At 36.5% G+C, this 27,611-nt stretch overlaps 2 protein-coding genes across 3 annotated transcripts in view; both read right to left on the bottom strand.

Moving 5' to 3' along the window:
* LOC135077963 (connectin-like) overlaps positions 1-27,611 on the bottom strand; it is a 360,246-nt gene that overhangs the window by 151,211 nt on the left and 181,424 nt on the right. The gene's annotated exons all lie outside the window — the stretch shown is intronic.
* Positions 24,431-26,985, bottom strand: LOC135077960 (uncharacterized). Of its 2 annotated transcripts, none has more exons than XM_063972499.1 (3): positions 25,970-26,985; positions 25,367-25,582; positions 24,431-24,695 (listed from the first exon to the last, which is right to left on the bottom strand). In XM_063972499.1, the coding sequence occupies exons 1-3, from the start codon at positions 26,310-26,312 to the stop codon at positions 24,661-24,663; spliced, it is 594 nt and encodes a 197-aa protein (XP_063828569.1). In that variant the 5' UTR covers positions 26,313-26,985; the 3' UTR covers positions 24,431-24,660. The 2 variants fall into 2 exon arrangements, with proteins under 2 accessions (XP_063828569.1, XP_063828570.1); XM_063972500.1 differs by having other exon boundaries at positions 26,270-26,985.

The following is a 27,611-nucleotide window of genomic DNA, read 5'->3' as shown; positions in this document are numbered from 1 at the left end:
ACACATTGTTGCCCTCCAAGTACCAGCGAATCGAGACAATAAGAATCAATTGTTACCGCGGTCTCATGCGACCACTTTGCTTAAGTGTTAACTTTGAAAGTTTCCACGAGTTAAATGTGAAAGTTTGTAAGGATAGATGGTTGATTATTACATCTTTATGAAAAAAAAACTGCTAAATGGACTTGGATGAATCTTTACAATTACCTTTACTTAAACTCACTTCGACATAATAATATTAATTCTTATACTTTTAGAATAATACAGTTATGTGGTCGTTCAGGGTGCAGGTTCGTGGTTTGAAGATTCGATTCTCAGTGACTCACGTGATGTAAGGCATAAACTTAAAACGAAATAGTTTCAATATTTAGGGTAGCAATAATTGTGGTTTTGGATGGGTTTTAGAATAATACAAAATGTGATTAAAATCAAATAATAGTCAAAGTCAAAATTTCTTTATTTGCATAGAGTATTATATGTATAGTGCTTACAAATCGTCAAATATTCTGCTCATGGAGCCTCTACATGTCTCATAAGCTTTTTACCCTACCAGCGCTTCGAGACCAACATTTGGCAAGTGCTGAGAAGAAGCGCCGCGACAAACTCAGTCACCACTGTCTAGGAAATAGGATCTGATAAAGTAATATTTCTGACTCTTACTCCACTGTGGCGATATGCTTCTTGACGATGTTTATGTAACTGTTTATATGTCCTTATTTTTTGTGCTCCCAGTTCCAGCTTTTATGGCGTGTGACAGAGAGGGTGGCATGAGTAAATATGACAATAATAGTTGGAAAGTTGCGCCTTGAGAGGCTTCTAGTGTCGGTGGTGTGTATTATGGCGGAATCATGTTTAACTAACCCAGTGACAGGGTTTGTTTGCGAGTGTTTTGTTTATGGGAGTAGACGGGGTAGCAAACAAATAAAGATGAAGGAGTTTGTGAATAAATAATTACAATTCTCGCTCGTACGAAGTTCGGACTAAAAGTGACTGAGCGAGTGACTATAATAAACTCTGATTTGTAAAAACAAAACAAAAAACCAAGTGCCAGACAGAGCCAACATGGGCCCCTAAGAGCCAAAACACACGATGCGACGTGGTGCCGCACCGCCGCCCGTGGGCCCGTGGCCACAGATATTTCAGATATTTCTAAATTATCTGATTCTATGTGTTGGATGACGCAGCGACACCGCTCCGGCGTCGCACCGCCGCCGCAATGCATCGAGTGCTTTGGCTCTAACTCAGTTAAATTCTTGAACCATTGGAGGCTGTTGATCTAAAATACTTACCTACCTGACAAATAATTCACAAACTGTCTAAAGGATTACTAATTTATTACCAGAAATATTAATTTCATAGTCATTCAAGGTAATACGATTCAATAAAGTTTCAATTCAATATTTCAATTTAAATGTTTAAACTGAACATGTTGTTAGTTAAAACGGTTGCAAAGTGTGAAGTTTTTGATTAATATGCTTTCTCGGTGCCTAAGAAACTTCCCGAACAAAGTTATTCGGCTACAAATCATTTTATTGAAACTTCAAAAGTCAGGAAATCGCAAATTATTTATTTGAATAAATAAAACTGAATGAGATTCTGAAAAGAACACTTCAAAGAAATATTATTCTTATTTAATTTTTAGCGTTAAGAGTCGTGGGTTCAATTCCCGGCTTAGGCAGTTCGATTTTTTCAAGTTATTTATAATTTTCAAAATATTATTCTTAATCATGAAATTGAATAACACTAAGTATCTTTATTTACATATAAAAGCGAAAGTCCACTAATTCACTCACTCATCACGAAATCTCAGAAGTCAGAGTCACAAATTTTGCATGGGGGTTCCTTTTAGAACGTAGGTGCTCACTAAGACGGGTTTTTCCAAAATTCGACCCCTAAGGGGGTAAAACGGGATCCACGCGTACGAAGTCGCGGGCGGCCGATAGTTGAATTATAAAAAAGAAATTTATTGTTGCTTTACATTTTAAGGTAAAATTATGATTTGATTTCAGTTGCTCCTTTCTGTTAGTTGGACTAATAGAGTAGGCGCACACCGTTGATTTTTAGTTGGCCGATAGTTGTGCCCGATTTTAAATTGTATGAAGAATCGGCCAAATCGAATCGGCGTAGTGTGCGCACTCCCATACATGCCCATACTGATCAACTGCCCGACTAAACTATCGGCCGACGAAAAATCAACGGTGTGCGCCTACTCTTACGTAACAACCCTGCCTACGGCGTCTCTCGCGAAAATTTTGGTTTGTTATACTTAGAAGTCTACCATTTATAACCGAAGATTGTAGATGTAAGGTGGATAATGATTTAAAAGCTAATAACATGGATTTTCAGTAATAAGAATTAATTAGAGATGTCTTTTACCTTATTTATTGGTCTATGAATTCAAATAGGTACCCATCTAGCGTACCTTTTCCTCAAGACAACTCGTTACTTAATTTATCTTTATTTATTTTAAGATACCTACGAGTATGACTATAGTTTGTAATGAGCTATGAAGTAGCTGTTAAATTAACAAGATAAAATAAATATAACTAAGAAAATCGTGGAAGTCACTTAACTTCAAACCGTCCACAACAACAGCCCTTCGAATCCAAACCCGTAATTCCTTGTTACAGTGACCTAATCCGTTGTAACATTAATTCGAGCGTTCCAAGCGCGGATTGTAACACTTGTGTTTATTTATGTCCTGCCATTTTCCTTGGTAATATCTTTATATTTTTTCTCCCACTACGGCGCAAAGTGCCCTCATATCTTGGATGGGAGTCGGAAATCAAGAGAAAACGAATTGGGGGAGGGCTTAGTGCCCGCGGTTTTATGTTCGGTGTTTAGTTGGAGGTAGCCTTTGTTGCCGGTGTAATGGAGCTTGATTTAGCTCCACAATTTCTGTGGATTTAGCCTTTTTTGCTTTTAGCATAAATAAGATACACAAGGAAGATCTAACACATTTGAGTTGACTTAAAAAAATGCATTACAAGACAGGTATTTGACCGCAATCGCACCTGGTGTTAAAATCGAAATGCAGTCTAGGATGGTACACAATACACATCTGTCCTGTAAGTGCCTATTCACTTTCGCCTTGAAAAGGCCTGGATATAATAATAATGCGTTTATTTCAAAAGTGAATTACATACATAATGTTCTTCTTAACTGGGTTTATACAATAAGAATACTCATAACATGCATGCTAAAAGTTTGAGTAACAGAAAACAATTTCAGAAACATTTAAAACATAACGGCAATATCGAGATCCAAACTATGCATTGCTTCTACTATACCTACCTATCTAGGTGCTTGATAATACACGTAAAATTTTTCACTCAAATGACTAGACTAGAAAACTTGGCAACAGTCGAATAATATTGAGAATATTTACAATAATCTTTGGTTTTATTTGTCAGGAAAATTGCCAGTTTTTATTTGCGCGAGGTGGGTTTACAATTACATTATTTCCTACTCGTATTAGCATCTGTTAGAATCATACCTAAGGAATATTATTTTTCTTTTAATGTGCTTATCCCTAATTATGAAACAAAAACCACTGCACAAAGGATCTGTTAACTAATTGTATAGAAGTTAATTACTTATTATCGAAACAAATTATCTAAAATCAATTACCTAAATAAGTAAATAGGTTCACAACAAACGGCGTCATCAGCAGATTTTGTTCAAAACAATTGAATTTACAACTTATAAACAACCAAATTTAATATCACGTAAGCAAACATTTGCCAAATTCACACAACGAAAAATGTGCTGCGAATAGAGCGAAATTATTCTGGATTCAGGGGAAAAAACGGTAGAGTCGACCCTCAAAAATCTAATTACACTTTTGTGCGCACCCTGTATGACGGATTTCCGGCGTCGCCGTCTTAAAATGATTTTGCTCCTACAAATCTGTCTCAATTTCTCGTCTTGGCGCAATTTCATATTATACAGGGTGCGCCCTAGAGCGCGCGGCGCGCTGAGCGGAAAATTTCTTTAAACTCTATATTGAATACTGAATTGGTTTCGTTGTGGTCTTTTTCGGTGATTGAAATAACGGCTGCGATCGGATACGATGGGTTTCGAATTGGGAATTTGTGCAACGAATCTTTCTAACATAAGTTAGTAGAAATGGGTTTTATTCATATTTTCCTTGAGACTAGTAAATAAGTATAGCTAGATGATGATCTAATGCAGTGTTGAGAGCTTAACTACTACGCCTGATGTCTTTGGTTTCGATTCTATTATATTAATAACATTTTTGTACATAAAATATAAGTAGAAACTTATATTTATAATAGAATAGTACAGTTCAGACTACACACTAGTTAAGGGGTTTCTTGAACTAGAAATGAGAGTTATTAATAACTATTTTCTGGATCCCACAGTTCATAAATTAAATACCTACTGCTTAATTTTAAGACTAGGCGCAGACCACCGATTTTTCGTCGGCCGATAGCTGTTTAGTCGGGCAGTTGATCAGTATGGGCATTGGGCATGTATGGAAGTGCGCACATTACACCGTTTTGATTTGGCCGATTCTTCATACAATTTAAAATCGGGCACAACTATCGGCCAACTAAAAAACGATGGTCTGCGCCTAGTCTAAATGTTTGAGTTCATAATTATACTTGTCTAGTTTAAACAATGTACAGGGTTGGTTACGTGCGTGACCAATTTGCCTCGAATTTCTCTACCATTCTCAGCACTCTACCTACATAACTACTTGAAACATTTAAATAAAATAGCATCAATTATTATTATCGCCAAGCTTGTGCCCATATCCACACCTTAGTGCAGGCGACTTGACGTCAAAGCGGGCGCAGGAGCGCAAAATGTCCATAAAGCTTGATAAATATTTTCAACGGCTACTTTGCGTATATTAAACGACAGCTAAAATCCAAATACCAAATTAAGTTCTTTGATTTCATTATAAAACATTGCAGTTTGAATTTAATATAACTAGTTTTCTGTTAAATTAAGACAATATGATAAACTAAGAGAAATTAAAACTAGCGACTTAGGCTGGGTTGCACCATCTTACTTTAACTTTGACAAACGTCAAAAAAGTGTCAAATGCCATACAAAAACCACCGGTTATCGTCAAAGTTACGGTCAAAATTAGGTGGTCCAACTCAGCCTAAGTTGTTCGTTCGTTTTATAAATGAAGAGTGACTTAGAATGAAGAAAAGGCTCAAGGATGTTGTTGGCATAATGATAATTTAGACTCAAGAAATCAAGGACTAGAAATTAATATATTCTTGAGTACATATTTCTGTGCCTTTTCATAACACCACCTAACTTTGCCGGTAACTTTAACGATAACCGGTGTTTTTTGTATGGAGTTGGACAGATTTTTGACGTTTGTTAAAGTTAAAGTAAGATGATGCAACCCAGCCTTAGAGTAAGTTTCATTGCGTTGTATTTGGTCCAGTCCACCGAGGTCATAATTATGGGAAGCACCTGGATGCAGGCAGCACAGGACTAATCTTTATCGAAATCTGTGGGGGATTCCTTTGTCCAGCAGTGGACAACATAATTTTGGTTAAAACGAAGTGTTAATAAAGCCTAATGACAAAAATGTTAAAGAAAACTTTTTTAGTACACAAGTAGGTATGTAAGAGGCCGAGTTTACCTAGAAATCTAAATATATATTGTATAACTTATGTTACGACGTGACTGGTGTTATGACGTAGGTATCCGCTAAGAAAGGATTTTACGAAACTCCACCCTTAAGGGGGTGGAGTTTCGTAAAATCGGGATCGGGATCGGGGATCGGGACGGGATCCACGCGTACGAAGCCGCGGGCGGCCGCTAGTTCTAAATAAGTGCTCATCCCATCCATCACTGGCATTACATACACTTGTCATTCAAGAATTTGCAGATGACATATAAAATGAGAATGTGGAGAAAACACAATTTTCGTAAAATATTGAAATGACAGACTGATCGATTTTATTCAACGTAGTATCTGTTATTATAATGTGCCATTGTATGTAGGCAATTCGACATAGCATAGTACAGTCTATAGGTCTATATTTTTTCTGTCGCAAAATATTTTAAAATACCAGGCTGTTTAACAAGATGTGCTGTCGTTTGTTTAGTTTTGGGTCTAGGTACTCGATGTAATTATTGCATCATTATTAACTATCGCAGCTACGTTTTATCTAAAGGCACAAAAACCAGCTTTAAAAGAATTCAAAATCCATCACAAATTAAAGCCAAGCAGAGCTAAAAGGCTGGAACCTTCTGCACTGATTAAGCAGAGTCCCTAGACTTGATTAATGGCCCCGTTGAAGGGCAGATGTGTTAATTAAGATGTGTTAATCAGTCCGTCCGTCTGCGCTGATGACAAACTATTTATTGGAACTTTGGTTGTTTTATTGAAAACTAGCTTTCCGCCCGCGGCTTCGCCCGCGTGGAATTTTGTCTGTCACAGAAAAACTTTATCGCGCGCGTCCCTGTTTCAAAAACCGGGATAAAAACTATCCTATGTTCTTTCCCGGGACTCAAACTATCTCTATGCCAAATTTCATCAAAATCGGTTGCGAGGTTTAAGCGGGAAAGCGTAACAGACAGACAGACAGAGTTACTTTCGCATTTATAATATTAAGTTGAGATTGGTGACTGAGTTTGTTGCGATGCTTCTTCTCAGCACTTGCCAAATGTTTGTCTCGAAGCGCTGGTAGGGCAAAAAAAGAATGAGACATAAAAATAGGCTCCTTAAGAGCATTTGACGATTTGTAAGTACTAATTTAATGAGTCTATACAAATAAAGATAATTTTGATTTTGAAGAGTTGGCCAGCGATATTGAATGAAATAGCTTCGAATGTAGAGTCTAGATGATAAAAGAAGATAGAAACATTACTGGTGCCTTGAAATTGATACTCGTACCTAGGTATAAAGAGAGAAGAAAGTCATTAAAAATTGGTAGGTACCTACTGCATTAAGGCTGAGTTGCAATACCTTATTTTAACCGTAATAATAACAATATGTTGGTATGGTTCGTATAGAGTTTGACAGATTATTGACGTTTGTCAAAGTTATTAAGGTAAGATGGTGCAACTCAGCCTAACAGTAATTGAAATAATGAAACTACTGAAGTAAAATTTCTTGCTCGTCATCACAGTAGAAATTTTTTTCTCTAGATCTAATGTTAACGAAGTTTCTTGCTGGAGATTTAGATTTTATGAAAATATCCTATAGTGTTGTATCATTAAAACTTTTATTTCTGTAAGTTTAATGTACTAAGCTTTATTTAAATGTAACGAATTGTAGGTACTTTTCTCGTTAAACATAATAATTTGTAGGTTAATGAACAATATGTTGTATTCAATATAGAGGACATAATTATCAAGACACTCTGTGACAGTATATGCATTAGGAATAATAGCAATTTAACATACACACATGGACTACATTTTGAGTAAATAACACACTTATTATCATTATTTACTTACATCAATTTACTTAAAACACACATTCAACATAATTCTTAGTATATTCAGCATCAGTACATAGGCGTTTCACTAAGACTGTTTACTTTGCATCTGTTGAAACAGTCGTAAACCTAATTAGCGCTTATAACATCTCACGGCCGTATTCACAAACGATGCTTGCTTAAGTGATGCAGCAATTCGAACGCACAGCGTTGAATAGAGCTCTGTGATTGGTTCGTGTGTCACCTTGTGCGTCCACGCGCACAGGGCGTCAGTCTTACATAACCACCAGCTACAAAATAACAATGCTAATAAACTGTCCTTAATAAAATAAATAAAATTACTCAGAAGACTTTATTTTCTCTCTCTGATAAAAGCGAATTTAATATTGCAAGACGTCTGAAAGCCATTTGACACAAAACCGTCCCACCACAAAACAGCAATTCAAACACCTTACAAACAGTAAGGAAAATTGTAAACATAAGCAAAAGGACATACTCAATACTCTAAAGGCGACAGAAGTTGCACGTCATAAAGCTCATACAAAGGTAACAATGGCCGCCCACAAAGGGTTACAAATGTTACAATGAAAGAAATAAAGCAACGGCGAAGTTTATCTTCAGCGAAATTACGCACCACTCGAAAGCTTTGTGCTCCCTTGTCTGTGATAAGCTTTTGGAACTTTGAGGTTATGTGAGAAATGGCCCCAGGAATATGTTTTACGGTCAGGGAGAAACAAAAGAGTAACGGGCATGAATTATAATTTATGTTGTGCTAATCTAAGGGTTTATGTTGAGTAACATAAAAGATAAAGTGTTAATAATAATATTTACGCCTTGTAATACATCGTATGTACCTACAAACGCGTTTATTGCAATACCTATTACAAATACATAGATGGTATACTACTACAGTGGTTAATCAATTGTCCATGAAAGAAAGAAAGAAAGAAATATACTTTATTAACACAGTAAGCACAAATTATATACAAAAACAACACAAAACGAATATAGTTAAATAGTGGGCCACTGTGTCAATGCTCCCGCTCAGCATTTATCCTGACATGCTCGTAAGGGCATGTCAAGAAACTGGTCTTCCGCGAGAGCCCTTGTTGTGGCTTCGCGCATCCCTTCGGAGAGACATCGACTCGAGTTCGATATCTCTCAAAAGGGGTGAGCAAAGAAGGGACATTACAACACGACGCATTTTTAAAACAAAAACAAAAACAGAAGTAACAAGATAACAAAAAACAAAAAAAAAAAGAACAGTAACATAACACAGACAATAAATAATTAAAAAGTGGCAAATTTGGTGCTAACCAAAAAAAAAAACAAAACAAAAGCAATTTTAAAGCGTTCGCACACTATACGGAAGATTGTCCGAGTCGAACTGCCATCCATCGCGCCAGTCTGCACACCGAAGTATAACGATACTAAGTTTACTTTTATTAGTAGTTTGATTAATAAAAAACAAAAACAAGATTTTTTTCGAATAAAAACAATGATACAAATGTGGATTCATTCCTACTAAAAAGTTTAAAAAATCGTGAAAAAATGCAAACCAGATTCAGAAACAAACTTGTTTTGTAATAAAACACGAGGCTGTATTTTCATTTCGTCTAATTAACGTCATTTTTATTACGTCCATTGCTAATGTTTTAAGTAAACAAATGAAGACATTGTTAAAAAAAGTACACATTTTTTAAAATGAGAGAAACTTTCTTCGTGGCCCGCGTCGGAGGCATCATAAGAAACGGGGACTTCGCAAAAATGGCTTATTTAAAAACCCCCATTATAAGAGAAACATTTAAATGACTAATTAAAAAACAATTTTCTAAAGATACAATTAATCTTCGTTAGGGGTCCACGTTGCAAACTGGTAGGCAGGTACGCAATTAGTTTGAGTAACGTTAATTTACTTGAAATTTTAAAACAAAAAGCTAATTATTTTATACACGAACGTCGAATGAAAAACGACGCCTGAAAATGGGTCTGACTTCTGAAAGCACGAGAAAATGATGTACGTAATTAGGGGAGTGTAATGATGTTTTGAATTTCTTTGAAATACATGATGTCATTCGCAATGAAATTATCTGATTATATTAATGATATTTCTAGGAAATTTTTGAATGTACATAATTTGTTAAATCAAGCACATAACTTATTATAATTAGACCCAAATTAAGCAGAATTAATAAAAAACACTGGTGACTATAACAATCATCAGATCTAGGTACTCGTAAATGTAAAAGATGTTGTAGTTTAGGAGGGATAATAATAATAATAAGGTAGCAGGAAAGCGCTGGACGCAGGCCGCTACCAACCGGGAACCAGGAAAAGCATTGGGGGAGGCCTATGTTCAATAGTGGACGTCCTAATGGCTGAGATGATGATGATGATGATGAATAATTAAAGATTTTAAATGTATGGAAATGTCTTCACGATTGAGTTAAAACATAATTCTTAGTGTAAAATATGCTCACATCAAGCTTTTAAATTATTTATTGAGAAAGTCGCCGTCTTTAGAACTTGTCTGGCCAGCGTAGGAAGTGTAAGTCAAATCCTCCATTTGCCACTGGTATAAGAGAGGGTGATGCTCCTTCAGATACTAAATTACCTGATCATTATGATGATGATAAAAAATATAATAACAAAAAGAGTTTTAAGAAACGTCTTGTTCTACGGTTTCTAAGTAAGTCTGACATGTCTTAACTTGAAGAGAAATCAATCTTTCTGCGACAAAATAGTTTCACAGACACTGATTTATGAAATTGAGCACTCACAGGACAGAGCTGTTAATTAGATCTACACGAAACAATGGAAAATGGTTGAGTATGCTCAGTACAAGCTACACTTGAGACGTAAGACGTACAGCTTTTACTGGAGACGCGCTGAGCATGAACCACTTTGACAAAACGATGAACCCAAAATGATCATCCAAAGGTACATCCTGAATAATATAAAATATATTTTTTGCAGGAAGGTTTTTTTGCAGGATCCAGTTTAGTAGTAATAATTTGTTTTAATATAAACGTTTAAAGTTTTAACGTTCACACGAACATCTCGTTTGCAGTTTCTCGCTAACCTGTTCCGTTCGAATTTGTAATACGAATTCCAAACACACATTGTGTGTTCACACGACAGTCCAGTTTTCCTATATTATTGGATCCCGCAAAACTGGATGGCCGTGGAAACGGGCCCTAAGATGTCGCAGCGACCCCTCTCCGGTGACGCACCGCCACCAAAACTCATCGTGTGCTTTGGCTCTTACGCCCGTATTCACAAACGATGCTTGCTTAAGTGAAGCAGCAAATCGAACGCACAGCGTTGAATAGAGCTCTGTTATTACCAAGAATTGTTGTATTTATTGCAGGATGTCGACGTCTGAGCCGCTGTTTAAGAAGTGCTGGTTCGTGTATCACCCTGTACGTCCACGTGCACTGTGAGACCTCATAGTAATGTTTGTGAATACGGGCTATAAATAATAAGTACTTGATTTTGTTCCTTGCTTTGCGCCCACTGAACCCTTTTCCCTTATGCTCACATCTCTCAGAGAGATGAAATGTACGGAAATTAATTATGCCGGCATATTGAAATACACCATCTTGAGATTCGATGCTCTGCCAGATTAATATCACAAAGGGAATATTTGATGTTCGCTGTGTGTTTTAATTATGATTATTAGGAGGTGGTTATGTGTTGATGTAAGAAACAAAGCTCTGGGGATTTTAAAACAAAATACCTTTGATGGGCTCAGCCGTAGAAAGCGGAAGGAATTAACTGCGTAATGTTTTCGTTTTATTAACAGGTCTGGGTGTTACTATGTATTATGTATGTAGGTATTAAAAAAAAGTATTTAAGTATGTTTATATCCGTTGTCTAGTACCAGCGTTGCCAGTTTTTTTTTTCGCCAAGTCGGGACTTTGGTACTTTTTGAGTGAAAATAGCGGCATTCTTCCGTCAAAAGCGGGACATAGTAAAAAAACGTATATAATCAAAGGTTTTCAATTATTTATCTTTTTAATTAACTTAAAATTACGTTTACGTGACAATAGATAGCAAAAGTAGCCATAGAAAATGAATTTTAACAAAAAAATAATATTTTAGTCTATCGTTAAATTCGTCTTTAGAATAAAAAAAGAAAAAAAATTAAAAAGTTTTATTCTTTAGAATAATATGGCGTTTCAAACAATAGTCTGGTGAAGTGAGTGTCTCTCTCCGAAAAGCGGGACCGAGCCTGTCCCGCGCGGGACATTTAAATTTGATTTAAAAATCGGGACGTCCCGCCAAAATCGGGACGTCTGGCAACGCTGTCTAGTACCCATAGTACAAGCTTTGCTTAGTTTGGGACTAGAAGCGTGGTGTAAAAATGTCCAAGGATATTTATTTATTTATTAATACGAAAACATTGCACAGTTAATTCCTACTTAGTCTGTTAGTTAATATGCCTTGCTAACTGCAAGTTGAAGTCCGGTTGGGGACAAAATACTCATAAAATGAGTAACAATAATTACTAAGCAATGATATATTGTAATGATTTATCGTTGACGAAATAGATAATATCCACATATCCGTCCATCTTCAAAAACTTTCGCAGATATGTGACAATATAGAATAACACGTTATCAAATTATAATAGCAACTTTTAATGTAGTATGAGGCCTCATGATCAGTTTCAATGTAAGAATTTTTATATCGAAAGGATAATGTTATTCCAGAGCATAAATATCAATTATCCTTTCGAAGTCGTAACGCGTTAAAAACTTCGCATCAACGATTGCCGAACAAACATACCAACAGGAACTTTCCGACGCGATCATTGGCGCTAATCGCCGACACTAAAGAAGACTGATGGCAACAATAAAATAACAAACGACAGTTTTATTACGATTCCAATACAAAAGCGTGCCGTTAAGTCTGTCTAATAGGCAGTAATCTCCTTAACGTCCCGCAAATAGGTGCGTCAGCGGTTCGCAGTTGCCTTCAGGATTGTTAGTAAACGCTGATAGAAACTGGCAGCTTTTGTAACAATAAAGCCGAATTATTGCTTGTGTTACAAATTTTTGTAACAAATAAGTAAAGTCAATTGACGTGTTTCCAGTGATGATGACGTATGGCACTGAAACGTGGCCTTACTCTATACTATGGGTTTTTTAAAGAAGCTCAAAGTTGTGCAGCGAGCTGGAGAGGGTTTTGATCGGTGATTCTTTACGAGATCGAATCATAAATAAGATCTAAAAAAAATTAAATTCGCTGCAATATCTTGACGGATTAGCAAGCTGAGGTGGCAATGGACACACAAAGCACGCAAAACTGACGGCCGATGCATAGAACAGCAAAGTTCTGGAGGGGAGACCACGTATCGGCAAGTGCAGCGTGGGACATCCACCCATAAGGTGGACAGATGACATATCAAGGGTTCAAGAGGGCGTTAGATGCAGGCTGCTGCCAACCTGCTAATCCGAAAATCATTGGTGGAGGCCTATCTACACAGGCTGTTCAGCAGTGGACGTCTTGTAGCTAAAATGATGACGATAAGAAAGAAAGATTACGTTAACACCAAGCTGTTTATGTATCTAGTGATAAGAGTATACTTATCTTTGATTGTGGACTGTTATCTCTCCCTCTATTTGAGTAGCTTTTACAAAATTGTCAGTTTCCATCGGCGCGAACTATAATGGGCACGCCAAATTGATAAAAAAGGCAATCGTTTTGCCGAATGAGTAGTAGTTTGCCGGTAATAGATGGAGTGATGGATATGGTCGTGAAATGGAATAGTTCACACAAATCAACGATCCAGAATACGACTTAGGAAATAGTGTAAAATTACACATATATTTGATTTCTTGAGTGATTCGCTACGTTTCTAAATTAAGCACATTATATCATTACTAGCGGCTGCCCGCGACTTCGTACGCGTGGATCCCGTTTTACCCCCTTAGGGGTGGAGTTTCGTTAAATCCTTTCTTAGCAAATGCCTACGTCATAACATCTTCCTGCATGCCAATAGGGGCGGAGCACTAAAGAAAAATGTTGCAAAAACGGGAAATACTATTCAAACTATTTTCAAATGTACGAAGTCGCGGGCATAGCTAGCGTAATATTCAAATAACATTAATCTATCTTCCATAATGCGTCACGGTGACATAAAAAAGCCCTGGCTGCCCCAATTATTTACGCTTATGTATTATATTTTTTATCACGCTCGTATCATTTTCTGACAGTATCCAGTTGCTGATTAATGAGGGACCGATGAAGGGCAGTATTAATTAAAGGACACCGTCAAGGCGATTTGTACTTAGATACTACTCAAAGGGAATGGATTGCTTTGTATTGGATAGTCTCTATATTTGTATAGACAGCGTATCAAGTTACATGTTTTCGTTCTAAAAACACACCTATTGCGACTGAATAAGATGCTACAATGTTTAGCTAGACATGCCGTCATCTGTTTTGTGTTTATTTGTAGGATATTATGTTTTATGCAAAAGAGTAAGGATGTTTTTGATATTGAATGTTGTATAATAAGTTCATCAAGATAATGTATTGGTTCTTTTCATTAGAATTCTTGAAAGATTTCTAGAACTTCCATTTGCGATTATAAAAATGTAGTTGGTATTAATTTTGATCAAAGGAAAATATTATTTTAAACTTGAACAATATCGCTATTCTAATAGTAAAATTTAAACTTACCTTTTCAGCCTGGTTCAAGTAACATTAGAAAATGGTCGTTTACCTGAAAAAAGAAGAAAATATATTAAATTATTGCTTTTCATTACTTTAAAAACAACAAAAAACTACATATTTTTATAAGCCGTTAAGCCATAGAGATTGTTTGAAAAATGTAACGCCAATATGTTGAACCGGGATATACCTAATACCTAAACCGATACAAATCCATTAGATTTTATGATTTTATCTATGTATGTAGTTATTAAACGCATTCATAACATTAAGTGAATGGTAGCCATTTCATTTGGACGAGTTTATACCCAGCAATTGACAAAACATCTCTGAATTGATTTTCAGAAACCTTCGTTTCAGCCAAATGACGTCCACTGCTGGACAAAGGTCATCCCCAAGGATTTCCACAGCGAACAGTCCTGCACTGCCCACATCCAGATCGTCGGTCCACAGAAAACTGATAATTAGAATAATAAACGCGCAGGTCGTAGCTTAAATAATTTAATTGAATACAATAATATCAATGCACTCCGAATGAGCTTATTTAATTATCAATGTAATGAATTTACCCGTGTGACCAAATGTGTACCAATTATTAATTTTGGTGTCATATTTTTTCCATTCAATAGGCTAGTTTCCTAAAAAAAATGTTTTAATCCGTCATGTTTAATATCAAAAAATATTGGACACATATATTTTTATTTGTCAATCTAACAAATAATTACATAGTTATGGTGCGTTGAAGTTCCGCACGACGTCACAACGTGCGGCACTTTTATGCAAGCATTGACGTCACGGGCCTCTTCTTATGAACTTTGGCGCGCTTTGTGAAAAATACGTGTAGAGTATTTTTTGATAAGTTAACTGACGGACTAATTAAAACTCTTGCTTTTTGACCCAGGAAACATCCCAATTGATCACCACTAAATTAATAATTCCTGCCTCCCCAACCTGTCTGGCCAGCGTGGGGAGTGTAAGCCAAATCCTCCATTTGACTCTGGTAAATTAGAGGGTCGTGCTCCTGCAGTGGAGACTAAGAGTAGGCGCACACCGTTGATTTTTAGTTGGCCGATAGTTGTGCCCGATTTTAATTTGTATGCAGAATCGGCCAAATCGAATCGGCGCTAACGGTAGAACCTTTTTGTAGTAGAATTTCTATACAAGGTGACTATTGTCTATTGTTATTAGAGTAAGATGGACTGGGGCGTGAGCGAGACGAGGATAACAATTGTCCGTTACTTTGATTGTGTGAGCTCATGCCTCAGTCGCCGTTTGAACACGCTGTTACTGTCACGTTTGGATCGAGCCCTGTGTTTCATTTTGCTGACCTGCTCTTCGACGTTAATCAACCCCGCGTCCTGTCTTCTACAAAGCGTAGTGTGCGCTCTCCCATACATGCCCGTACTGATCAACTGCCCGACTAAACTATCGGCCGATGAAAAATCAACGGTGTGCGCATACTCTAAATGACCCGATGATGATGAAATGAGGGCTATCGTTTTAGCGCTCACCAGTTTGCGCCACTGTAGAGTAAGGTCCTGTCACTTGCTAGTAGCGAAGACAGTGGCACCAATTGGTGAGTGCGAAAGTGGTAGGAGGACTATCGCATTTGCACTCATCAAGATGGCGCCACTGTAGAGTAAGGTCCTGTCAATCGCCAGGGATGCCAACTGTTAAGTATAAAAACGATAGCCCTCAAAAATTAATAATTACATTATGTTATTTAACTTTAATCACGTAACATTTGAACGATATATTTCGCAATTTAAAAAAATCTTCTGTTTCAACCAAATGACGTCCACTGCTGGACAAAGGCCTCTCCCAAGGTTTTCCATAACGACCGGTCCTGCGTTTCCCGCATCTAGAATTCAGATACATCCCGCGACTTCCAAGTATCGTCGGTCCACCTTGTGGGAGGCCAAATCAATTGATGATCTTATGTAGTTGTATTAAAGGTATAGCCACGATAGCTGAACGGTGAAGGGGTCGGAGACCGACTCGAGATTCGAGGAACGCGGGTTCGAATTCCACCGTGCCGCTCGACTATTGTGGTGAGCCCACTCGTAACACAAAAAAAGGGTAATTTTACAACGAAATGTGCTGTCAACTGTACACAATAACGTAAATTATATCCGAAATAAAATTGATGAAATATTTGATGTTAACGTTCACTTCCCTTCAGCTTCACTAAAAGATTTAACGAAAACAGTCACTAAGCCAAATCTTGAGTGATTTCTCGTGTTCGTAACTCAAGTCGCCTTAGAACCCAGGAATCACCTTATTTATGTACCCACTCTATCAAATATAAGGGATTTGGTTCCAAGAATATATTAGCTTTTATTATATCGTTTTCTTCTCGCATCACGCCTAAACGACATATCCCGTGATGACGTCATTACGACTTTATTTACATAATCGGCCGTCTTTCTTACTCCATAAAGAGCAAATCGAAATGGAAACGAAAACTCTGTGACGTAAAGTTCAGTTTTCAAAAACAGTTTTCAGAGGCTGAAAATATATTTCGGTTTGAAATGGTACTCGTTACTGAATGATTACATTAAGATCTTTCGACGTTTAAAATGATAGATAATATTGCGAGCTTTGATTTCTTTTCAGATTTTTACTTTTTTTGAGGATTTTTTTGTAACTTCCGGAGTTCCACGTGTAATATTTGTGAATCAAATGTTAAGTTTTTAGATTTCAATCTCTCTTCAGTTATTTTAGAACGAATAATATTTGTTCCTATTAGTATGCCATGACTGTGTTAAAATGTGTGTGTACCTACACGTAAAAATAAGTAGTAAATTAAATCTATGCAGTGTACTCGTATTATTTTGTTTATAATCTACCACTTTTCTATTTAAAGAAGTCGAATGAGAAATGGCTTTAATAATAATAATAATAAATGATTCTTTATTCAAGTAACCAGGACTCAGTTTGTTAGTAACAATTGCACTTAAAAACTATGTTAGTTGTTAGCTTTGTGCAGCAGTGGACGTCCTTTGGATGAAATGATAATTTAGGTATACACTTATGACCTATGTATGTAAACTACCTGTTTGTTTTTACTTTATATTTCTATTCTTGTAAACAAACACATTACAAGAACCTCTCATACCACAATCATTATAACTTATAACACTACCAGCATTCATCCCTATACAACCGGTAACAATACACGACATAACAAGCGCAGAAACTAATAATAAATAGACATGTAATATACAACGGTGAATTACTTTGCCGCTTCCAAAACTAATCGTAACAAAACGAGCTATGAATACCTCTTGAGCAGAACAAAACAGTTAGTCGGTAAGTTACAAACATAATCGATCCGGGACTCGAGTTGGAGATGTTTACACGAATCGATTTGGGTTGATACAAGCGTTTTCCCGCGACGATCCTCGTGTGGATTTTCAACTTTCACAGGCCGGGATAAAAAATAAATTTGAGATAGAGTTAATAAAAAGTAATTTACAATAGGTAATGAAGTTATGTGGAGCCGTGTACCTGTATAAAATACTAACTGGCTCGGTGAACTTCATACCGCCCAGTCAATTAATGTGTGACATGAGGTGTCAAATTGTGGAAAACGGCGGAGTTCAAACGCGAAAAATTGGGTTACACTGTCAAAGTTTTCATACGGATTCCTAACTTTTTTGGAAATATTTATCACATGTTCATCAAGGATAATTTAGGATTTTAATAGTGAAAGAATTTCTCAAATCAGTCCACTAGTTTCGGAGCCTATTCAATGCAAACAAACAATCAAATCTTTCCTCTTTATAAAATCCTATCCTACGAGTAGGTACTAATATTATAAATGCGAAAGTTTGGATGTCTGGATGTTTGTTACTCTTTCACGCAAAAACTGCTGAACGGATTTTAATAAAACTTCACAATATTATTATTTATAGCCCAGAATAACACATAGGCTACAATTTATGACGATATGTGACAAACTAAATATCACGCAGGTGAAGCCGCGGGCAAAAGCTAGTTAGGGTATATTTTGAAGGAATTCCACTGATGAATGTTATTTTGCTTCATCCAATAACCATTTTGTGTAAACACCTTCCCGCTAAAGTTTCCAGCGCTCCAGAGCATGCCAAACTTGATTGTTTGACTGTACACAACTGGGTTAATTTAGTACTGCCTAACAGAGCTACATAATTATAACGTTTGTTTTAATTAACTGTTCCTGTAATGAGCCCTTTGCCATTCAGATATGGGCACGTAAATCTTGGTTTAGAATAGTTTATGTAATTTGTAATGTAATTATTGTGAGGGTAGTTTAGATGTTTAGTTAGTACAGACAAAGGATTCTCAAACGTTAGGATAAAGTTACTGGCTTTAGTCATAGTAAGGGAATGACGTTCGTTTGAACCGTGGGTAGATGGAGATACTGAGTGGGTGTGTGAAGACAAAGGTAGTTACTGAGATAAACATAAAGCCTTTTGTATACGTAGATAATGTTAATATAGTTTATTCTCTTGTCTTTTTGTAAAGATACGTCATTTTTGTATCTGAAAACGCACGCCACGTACCAAAATAGTCGAACAAAAATAAAAAACATACGAGATACCTATTTAAGTTTAGTAAAGTGCGTAGTTTCTCCTTAATTTCCATTTGGTTATTAGAAAATAAAATAACTTTTAGTGTTAAATTCGTCTCTTGTATTGGTATCTTTAAACTAAGTTTAAATAAAATAAATACACTATCAAAATGGTTTTCTCGACTAATTAATGAGGTAATCAATCAGAGAGGATTCTCAACCTACACTACACTTTTCATCACTGCCTTTTCTATTTCCAAAAAGATTAAAACGAAGCTGTATGAAATAAACACGAGTAACTTGACGCGTCAAAGAGAAGACAAAATTAAAATATAACTTGAATGTAAGTAAGATATAAAGCCTTTACAATGTCGGGCGAGGTGACGGATTAGCTTGCTCAGGGCAAAATATTTTTCATGTGAAAAGATTTATTAGAATTTGTTTTGCGGCAAAACGTGTTAGGGATGCTGATACGTTGCGAGTCTATCGATATTTATTAAAGTAATGTATTAGTTAATCTATACTTATAATAAATCTGTAGAGAGGTCAATTCTGTACATGAAATATATTTTCAAAATAACTATCAGGGGGTGATTAGTGATCGATACTGATGCCAAAAATGCAATCAGTAAAATTTTTGTCTGTCTGTCTGTATGTATGTTCCTTATAGAAACAAAAACTACTCGACGGATTTTAACGAAATTTGGTACAATTGTTCTTCATACTCCTGGGCAGGTTATAGTATACTTAGGAATTCCCACGGGAACGAGAATTAGCGGGAAAATCCTTTTGTATGAAAAATCTAAACCGCTTAAGTTAGACGCTTGAAATTTGGCATGCAGGTACCTTAGTAAACTTAAAGCTTAGTTACAACAGGATATTGCAAAATTCCCACGGGAACGGGAGTTAGCGAGAAAAAACATTTGTATGAAAAAATCTAAACCGCGTAAGATAGATGAAGGGGGTAAAACGCGCGGGCGGCCGCTACTTGATATTATAATCCTATATCTTTCCATTATAGTTTTATCGTTTTACTGAAGTAGGTACAATTTTTTGTAAATTGTATCGGTTACTACGATTTAGTAAAATTTTGAAAAAATTATCACATCAAAGAGTAAGCGATCTAGTTGGCTACATTTTTAAGATCAGAACCTTTGATAGTTTAGAAATTAATGTTAATATAAAGCAGATTTGTTTATGTTCTGAATGTGAGTTGGTTTTCAAGTTACGAGTAGGTACGTAAGTTCTACATTAGTAGGTAGTGAAATGATGCTGAGTGGATACCGTTTCGGTGACACGCACATTATATTATTTAGTTTTCTTTGAATTTTCATTTACATTTTCATTTTCAAACACTGTTACTAATGTTAGTTATTTTTAATATTCAAAAACTATCGATAAAAGCTCTCTTATTCTACAAACAACACTCAATGCAGGATGAGTGCGTGAGAATAGTGTTGTTTACCCGTATATCTTTAGTGCTTCTATAAATCCTTTGCATGATAGCTGTTTTAGTCAAAAAATAACACAAAGAGCTACGCTTTTGTGTTTTTGCACTGAGTTATTATGTTTTGTGCTGAAATGTGAGCTGTTATTTAAAACCCTTGAAAATGTGTTGAACCGTGAAAATGTTTTCGTAATCGTTCAGAATTATAAAAAAACATAAACCAATTACGCTTTTCAACTAAATGAAAATGGAGGAGGCAACTGATAAATAAAAAATAAAAAAACCTAACTCAATTTTCCACTCTCCGATATCGCAAATAAATAAAATAAATAAAAACAAAACGAAAAAATAAGCTTTGAGTGAATTTTTTCTACGTATTTTTAATATCTCTCAATTTACAAAACGAATAGAGAGAAGTAATAGGATACATCGGTATTAAGGTGCGTTCACACGAGCGACACAGTGTTTTGTGAAACTTAGTTGTAGGGCAGCGAAGTTGTTGTAGGTGTTGATGATTGAAAGGCCGTGTTTCACTAATTAAGTTTATTGCCAGGTCTGCACAGTTTAATACACACAATCACAAGTGTAATGGCCGGAGTACGAAACGCTACTGGGCGCGAAAGGCGCTCAAAATACATACGTCACAAGATCGAACGAATGAAGGAATGAATGAAATGAATGAATTTTAGTGTTGGAACCCAACATGCTCCACCTCTACAAAAGGAGAGAACTCTTATTTATAAGCAAGTTACAATTACCAATAACAGCGAGTTTATAATACATTAAAAAAGGAATTGTGACGCTATGTATGGACTTACATAAGATATTAATTTTCATATGAAAGGTGAATACATTTTACTTATACAGAGCTTAGTTACTACTCAATGAACAACGATGTCCAAAGGGAAAACAAAAAAATGGGAGTACAGCGCTACAAGGCAACCTATTTGTCACTATGTTACCTAGTTAGTACTTAACATTAACTTATAATTAATTATTATCATCCATAGGTAGAATACAGATATTACGAATAATATTTAACGTTACTTAAAAATTAACGTTACTTAAAATTAATTATTATCATCTATAGGTAGGATACAGATTTTACGAATAGAGCGCACATGGCTCTTTCTATTAGACCTTATTACTTCTACCGCTCTTACGCGGCCATCATGACCAGGAAAAACCTTAGTAACTCTAGCCATGGGCCAAGACATTACAGGTACATTATCCTCTTTCAAAATTACAATCGTGCCTACCTTTACATTGGGTAAGACATCTAGCCATTTAGGCCTGTTTTGCAAACTATTAAGATATTGCTTGTACCACATTTTCCAAAATGATTGTTTAATTTGATTACATAGCTGCCAAAATTTAAGTCTGTTAGAAGGAATATTTGTTACATCATTTTCAGGGTACATTGTTAGTGAATTTCCTATTAAAAAATGTCCCGGTGTCAAGTAACTAAAATCATTTACATCTGATGACAATGGAATAAGTGGTCTTGAATTCAATATACATTCAATTTCAATTAAGATTGTATTTATCTGTTCATAAGTTAACAATTGTGATTGTAACACTCTTTTTAAGTGGTATTTAGTGCTCTTTACTGCAGCCTCTGCAAGTCCCGCAAACGTAGGCGAGTAGGCCGGAACAAAATGAAAGTTTATGCCTTGACTGGCAGCAAATTGACATACTTTATTTTGGTGACTACCAGATGCCTGCAGTGAATAGAGCTCAGCTAATTGGTTCCGTGCGCCTTTAAAGGTGCTAGCATTGTCAGAGTAGATTTCCCTGGGCAACCCTCTTCTAGAGATAAGTCGTTTGAGGCACGCTAGATAGGTTTCTGTGGTAAGATCTGATGCGAGTTCAAGATGAACCGCTTTTGTAGCAAAGCATACAAATACGCAGATATAGCCTTTACCCACCAGGGAGCGTCTCACGCGCGATAGTTTTACATTTATAGGCCCAGCAAAATCCACTCCAACCTTTTCAAAGGGGCGACTCATAGCGGTCACTCTATCGGCTGGCAAGGAACCCATCAACTGCTTGGAGGCACTAGCCTTGTGTCTGAAACATAATACACAATCCTTAGTTAATTTCTTAACATACATTAAACCGTTTGTAATCCAAAATTTTTGATTTAAATTACACAATAATAGCTTCGGTCCCGCATGTAACAGTCTTTCATGCTCAGACTTTATAATACAATCAGTAATATGACATTTTTTGGGCAAAATAACCTGATGCTTATGTGCATATGGAATATTAGAATGGTGTAGTCTGCCGCCAACACGCAAAATGCCTTTACAATCTAAAAATGGGCATAGACTTTGCAAGGGACCCTTAACAGGTTTATTATTTCTTAAACATGAAATTTCGTCCTTAAAATATAATTCTTGTTCATTTTTAATTATCAACAATAAAGCATTATTCAATTCAGAAGATGACAAATAATTGTAAGATATTTTGTCACCTTTTATGTTGTTTACAAACCGCAATACATAAGCCAACGTACGTACCATCTTGTGTATGCCAGAATAATTACGTAAATGATCAAAAATGTCACCCGTGTATGTGGAGAGTTGACTGGTAGAGAATGCTGACCCGGACTTGGTCTCAGGTAAGTTTGCAGGTAAATCTATTTCAGAGTCAAAATTGTATTTATTATCGAGCAAAATTTCAGGCCCATCCCACCACATGCGACAATCGTGAAGCTCACTGGGTGAAACGCCCCTACTTACATAGTCCGCAGGATTGTTTTCAGTGCTTACATAAAGCCAGCGACAAACAGATAGATTTTTGGTGATCGCTTTAACCCTGTTCGCGACGTATGCATTAAGTTTCATGGGTTCTGCGTGCAACCATGCGAGTACAATTTTTGAATCAGTAAAACAGTAAACATTGTTTATATTATGAATTAGTTTTAGCGTGCAATAGACCTTTGACATAAGAATAGAGAGTAGCAGGGCTGCGTTAAGCTCTAAGCGCGGCACAGTCTTGTTTTTGTCCTGAAGCGGATTGATGCGCGATTTTGAACATAGCAAGTGCATTTTTACATTACCATTAATATCTGTAACTCGCATGTACACGCAGCATCCATATGCCGTAGAACTGGATGCATCTGAGAATCCTATCAATTCAATTTTATCTGTATTATTAACATGTATATTTCTAGGAATATAAATTGGCTCCATCATAGCTAATGCAGCGGAAAACTCATGCCACGCATGCCTAATGTCATCATCAGGCGTGGAATCCCAGGCGGTTTTAGAAGCCCATAACCTTTGCATGATAGCCTTTGCTTGCACAATTATAGGACTAACAAATCCCATGGGATCATACATTTTCCCAATATATGAAAGAATGTCTCTTTTTGTGCAATTATTATTATTATATGGCTCTGGACAAGACATTTCGAACTTGTCATCTTTAACTATTAATTTCAAACCTAACGTCTTTAACAGGCAGTTGTCTTGCTGAAGCTCTATATCATCAAAGTGGCGTTCAGCTGAGGGAATGTCAGTCAGTACCCTATTATCATTGGATGACCATTTATGTGTGTGAAAACTACCTAAGCTTAGGAGCTTGCGAAGTTGTGATTTTGCCTCTAGGATAATATCTAAATTATTATTTGCATACAGGATATCATCAACATATGTGCAGTTCTCTATAATAAATGAAGCCAGAGGATAGGTATGCTTATGATGCATTGCTAATTCTTTCAGACAGCGAGTTGCTAAATAATTTGAACTTTTTAACCCATAAGTAACCGTGTCTAATCTTATACACTTAATAGGTTCATCAGGGCTATCCCTCCATAGTATGTTTTGCAAACTAGCATGCTCCGGCATAATACGCACATTTCGAAACATTTGTTTTATGTCGGAAGTAAAGTTAAAATCGCCAAAACGAAACAGTAATAAAATTTCAAACAAATCTCTTTGTACAGTCGGCCCATTCAAAAGCAAATCATTTAAAGACACCTTTTTGTTAGTCTTCATTGAACCGTCAAAAACTGTACGTAATTTAGTAGTTTTACTGTCAGGCTTTAAAACTGCATGATGAGGCAAGAAATAAACTGCATTTTTATTTAATTCATACAGTTCAATATCTACATATTGGCCATGTTGCAAGTTAATATAATCATGAATAAATTTTTGGTACTCAATAAAAAGATATGGATCATTAAGCAGCCTTTTCTCTAAGTTTAAAAACCTTTTTAAAGCAAAATTAAAGGAATCACCTAGCGCATCATTGATTTCATCAAGAGGTAATTTTAAAGGTAAAGAGACTTCAAAACATACTCGCAGAGCTCTTGCTCTGATGACCTTTCATCATAGATCTGAGGAACGCTTTCTGTCTTCCAAAATTTACTTAAGGTTTCATTAATGTCAGACTCACAAGTAGTACACTTTAACGTTACCTTTTTGCAGACCTTAGATGAAATATGTGGTAGGGTACCTCCAATTATATATCCAAAATAAGTGTTGATAAGACGTGGTTGCGGAGTGCCGGCCTCTGATGCAGACTGCTGGCGCTCAGGCAGCACCGGCAGCTCTGTAGGCAGCAGCACCTGAAAAAATACGTCCGCTCCCATTAATACATCAATCTCAGCTGGTATATTAAATTGATCATCAGCCAATTTAATATTTTTAGGTATCAATATGTCAGATGCACTGAATTTGTGTTGAGGTAAATTGCATGTGATTTGATCAACAACGTGACAAGTGGCTGAAATTTTATATGGACAAGTTATTGAGTAAATCTCTAAAGGTAAGCAATGCTTTAACTTTGTCTGTGTTGAAGTTATGCCCACTACTTTGACATTGCTATCGGTGAGGTCCAGATCAAGCAGCCTTACTGCCTTTTGTGAAATAAAGGACAGCTGGGACCCACTGTCTAGTAGGGCTCTTAAGTAAACTTCGGTACCATCTCGAGCAATAAGTTTGACTTTAGCTGTGGGTAAAAGTACATCATTATTATTATTATTGCTTGCTGCTAGGGAAGCAGTGGATGATGATGCCGTATGAGTTTTATCTGAGTTATTACTCTTATGTGCGCTGCAATGCAGCAATGTGTTGTGGGCCTCTTTACATTCTGCACACCGAAAATGATATTTGCATTTTCCGGTGTGAGCCCCCAAACAAATATTACACAGGCCTTTATCCTTGGCAAATTTAATTCTGTCCTTTGTATGCAGTAATTTAAAACTGTTACATAAATAAAGTTTGTGTTTCAACTTACAGTATAAGCATGTAGGCTCCTGCGCAGCTGTGTAGGCTACCATCCTACCAACGGCATTGCCTTGCTCCTTTTGCGGCTGGCGTTGCTGCCCGTGGAATCCCGGATCAGCATTCTCAAGCGCCAGCGCTCTCTTATCCAAGTATTCAAGGAAGGTGTTGATAGTTGGCTCCTTCGTGGCATCTCTTTCCATATGAAATGCGCGTGACGTGTATGCATCTAATTTGCGGTACAAAATACATAATATTATAGCATCCCAAAATGATACGTTTGGCTCCAAATTACTTAAAGCAGATATTTGTTGTTTTACATTGGACACAAATTCTCTTAAATTAACTGCCGTGGATTTTGTGATTGGCTTAAGATCCAACAATAAACAAATATGCTCATTAACGAGTTTGTGTTTGTTGTTGTATCTGTCTTCAATAATTTTAATTGCTTGACTGTAACTTTCACTAGTCAAGGGTAAGTTTTTTACAAGATCTAATGGCTCATTTTTTAAATATGATCGAAGGTAATACAGTTTTTGAACATTGTCAATGGAATCGTTTTGATCTATTAATGAGTGGAATAAGTTTTTAAATGGTACATAATCCGAGAACTTACCACTAAATATTGGTACATCAATTGGTGGTAAATGCAATTTGGACATTGGAGCTGAGTGATTCCTATTATCACGGCTGTTAAGTTCTTGGTCAATTACTGATGTGATGTTGTAATAGTTTTCCTCAAAGAGTTCGACATTCTCCTTGTCCTCTGGTTGGATAGTTAAAATCTTTATATTTAGCTTTTCGTATTGACTAAAGGAGTCGATCAATTTTTGCCTCTTAGCAATTAAGTTTTCTTTAGACAAGTTTTTAACTGACTGCGGTGTCGAAACAAGTGAAGTTAATCGTGTAATCGTACCTTTTACGTAGCCTCGCGCGGCTATTAGCTCGTTCAGCTCCATTGTCTTGTCAAATGCAATAAAATACAAATGCTATAAATCACTATGTGGCTTAAAATTATACACACTGCGAGTATCACTGCACGAGTTATGTCTTTCGACTTAAAAACAATAGCACTGCACACTCTAAGCAAATGGCGTCGGCGGTAAACAGCGTTGACCGATGGCAGCGGAAACAGCCGAAGCAGCAGCGAACAAGTGAACGATGACCGACGAGAGAACGAACGATGTTGTGCGTTGGCCAATCCTCGATGCGCGCGCGAACTTCAGGCAGCGCGAAGATGGATGTCACGCCCACTTCGTGAAGTAATTTGTTGCTGGCCTCGTGTTCCGGCGCCCCCCAACCCGCCGTCTTGCCGGGAATGCCGGGTTGCGTTTGATGACGTTTGATGATTGTTGCAAAACTGACTTGCTTGATATCTTGCAATTTGCTGGTTTTGCATACGATGAACGATTTTTCTTGCAGTATTGAGTGCGTGATTCTTAATGCGCACTATGCAGATGAATGCAAATTCCACGTAAGTAGGTAATGCAGGAGTTATATTGCGCGATGATGCGGCTCCCGTTGTTGTATTATGTGTGAATTGCAGGAGTTCTGTTGCGCGATGATGCGGCTCCCGTTGTATTATGAGTGCGATTTCTTGATGCGCACTATATGAATGCAGTTTCCACTGTATGTAGGATCTCTCAAATTGCAAAACGGTTAGAGCTATGGAGCAAGGGTAGTTAGGCACTACTTTATAATATTTACAGTAATATAATAAATAAGTATATTAGAGTAAAGCTTTGCTATAACACGTATTCAATGTAGAAATATTTTACTGTTTGTTTGTATTGGAATAGAAACCACTGGATCGATTCGAAAAATTGTTTCAATCAATTGACTTAAATATAAAAAATACAAAGATAACACGTGAGAAATCATTTATTCCCAGAAAAACTGTTCAAAATAACTGACATTATATTCTATCACAAGATTCTCTTTTTTATTTTACCCTCCATTTTCCAGGCTGGGACAAGTTCTGAATGGAAATACCCCAAATTAATATGTTAAGCCCAAAAAACTGAATTCATTAGTGTCCAAGTAACTCAATTAACATTATTGAGTGGAGACTTTGTAGCGCGTTGAGTTAGTTTGTTGATGGAACGATATAATGGCTAGGTGGCGCAATTGAGCCAAAATGTTATATGAAGGCATGGAAATTAGAACTATAGGGCTTTTTAAATACCTAGTACTTAATTAAAGATCAAGTTCCTGACGCATAGGAGCGGCTCGGATGGGTGTTCTTGAGACGTCAAATT

Source organism: Ostrinia nubilalis, chromosome 14, assembly GCF_963855985.1.
Source record: "Ostrinia nubilalis chromosome 14, ilOstNubi1.1, whole genome shotgun sequence".
Lineage (NCBI taxonomy): Eukaryota > Metazoa > Arthropoda > Insecta > Lepidoptera > Crambidae > Ostrinia > Ostrinia nubilalis.
This window is presented reverse-complemented; position numbering and strand designations above follow the sequence as displayed.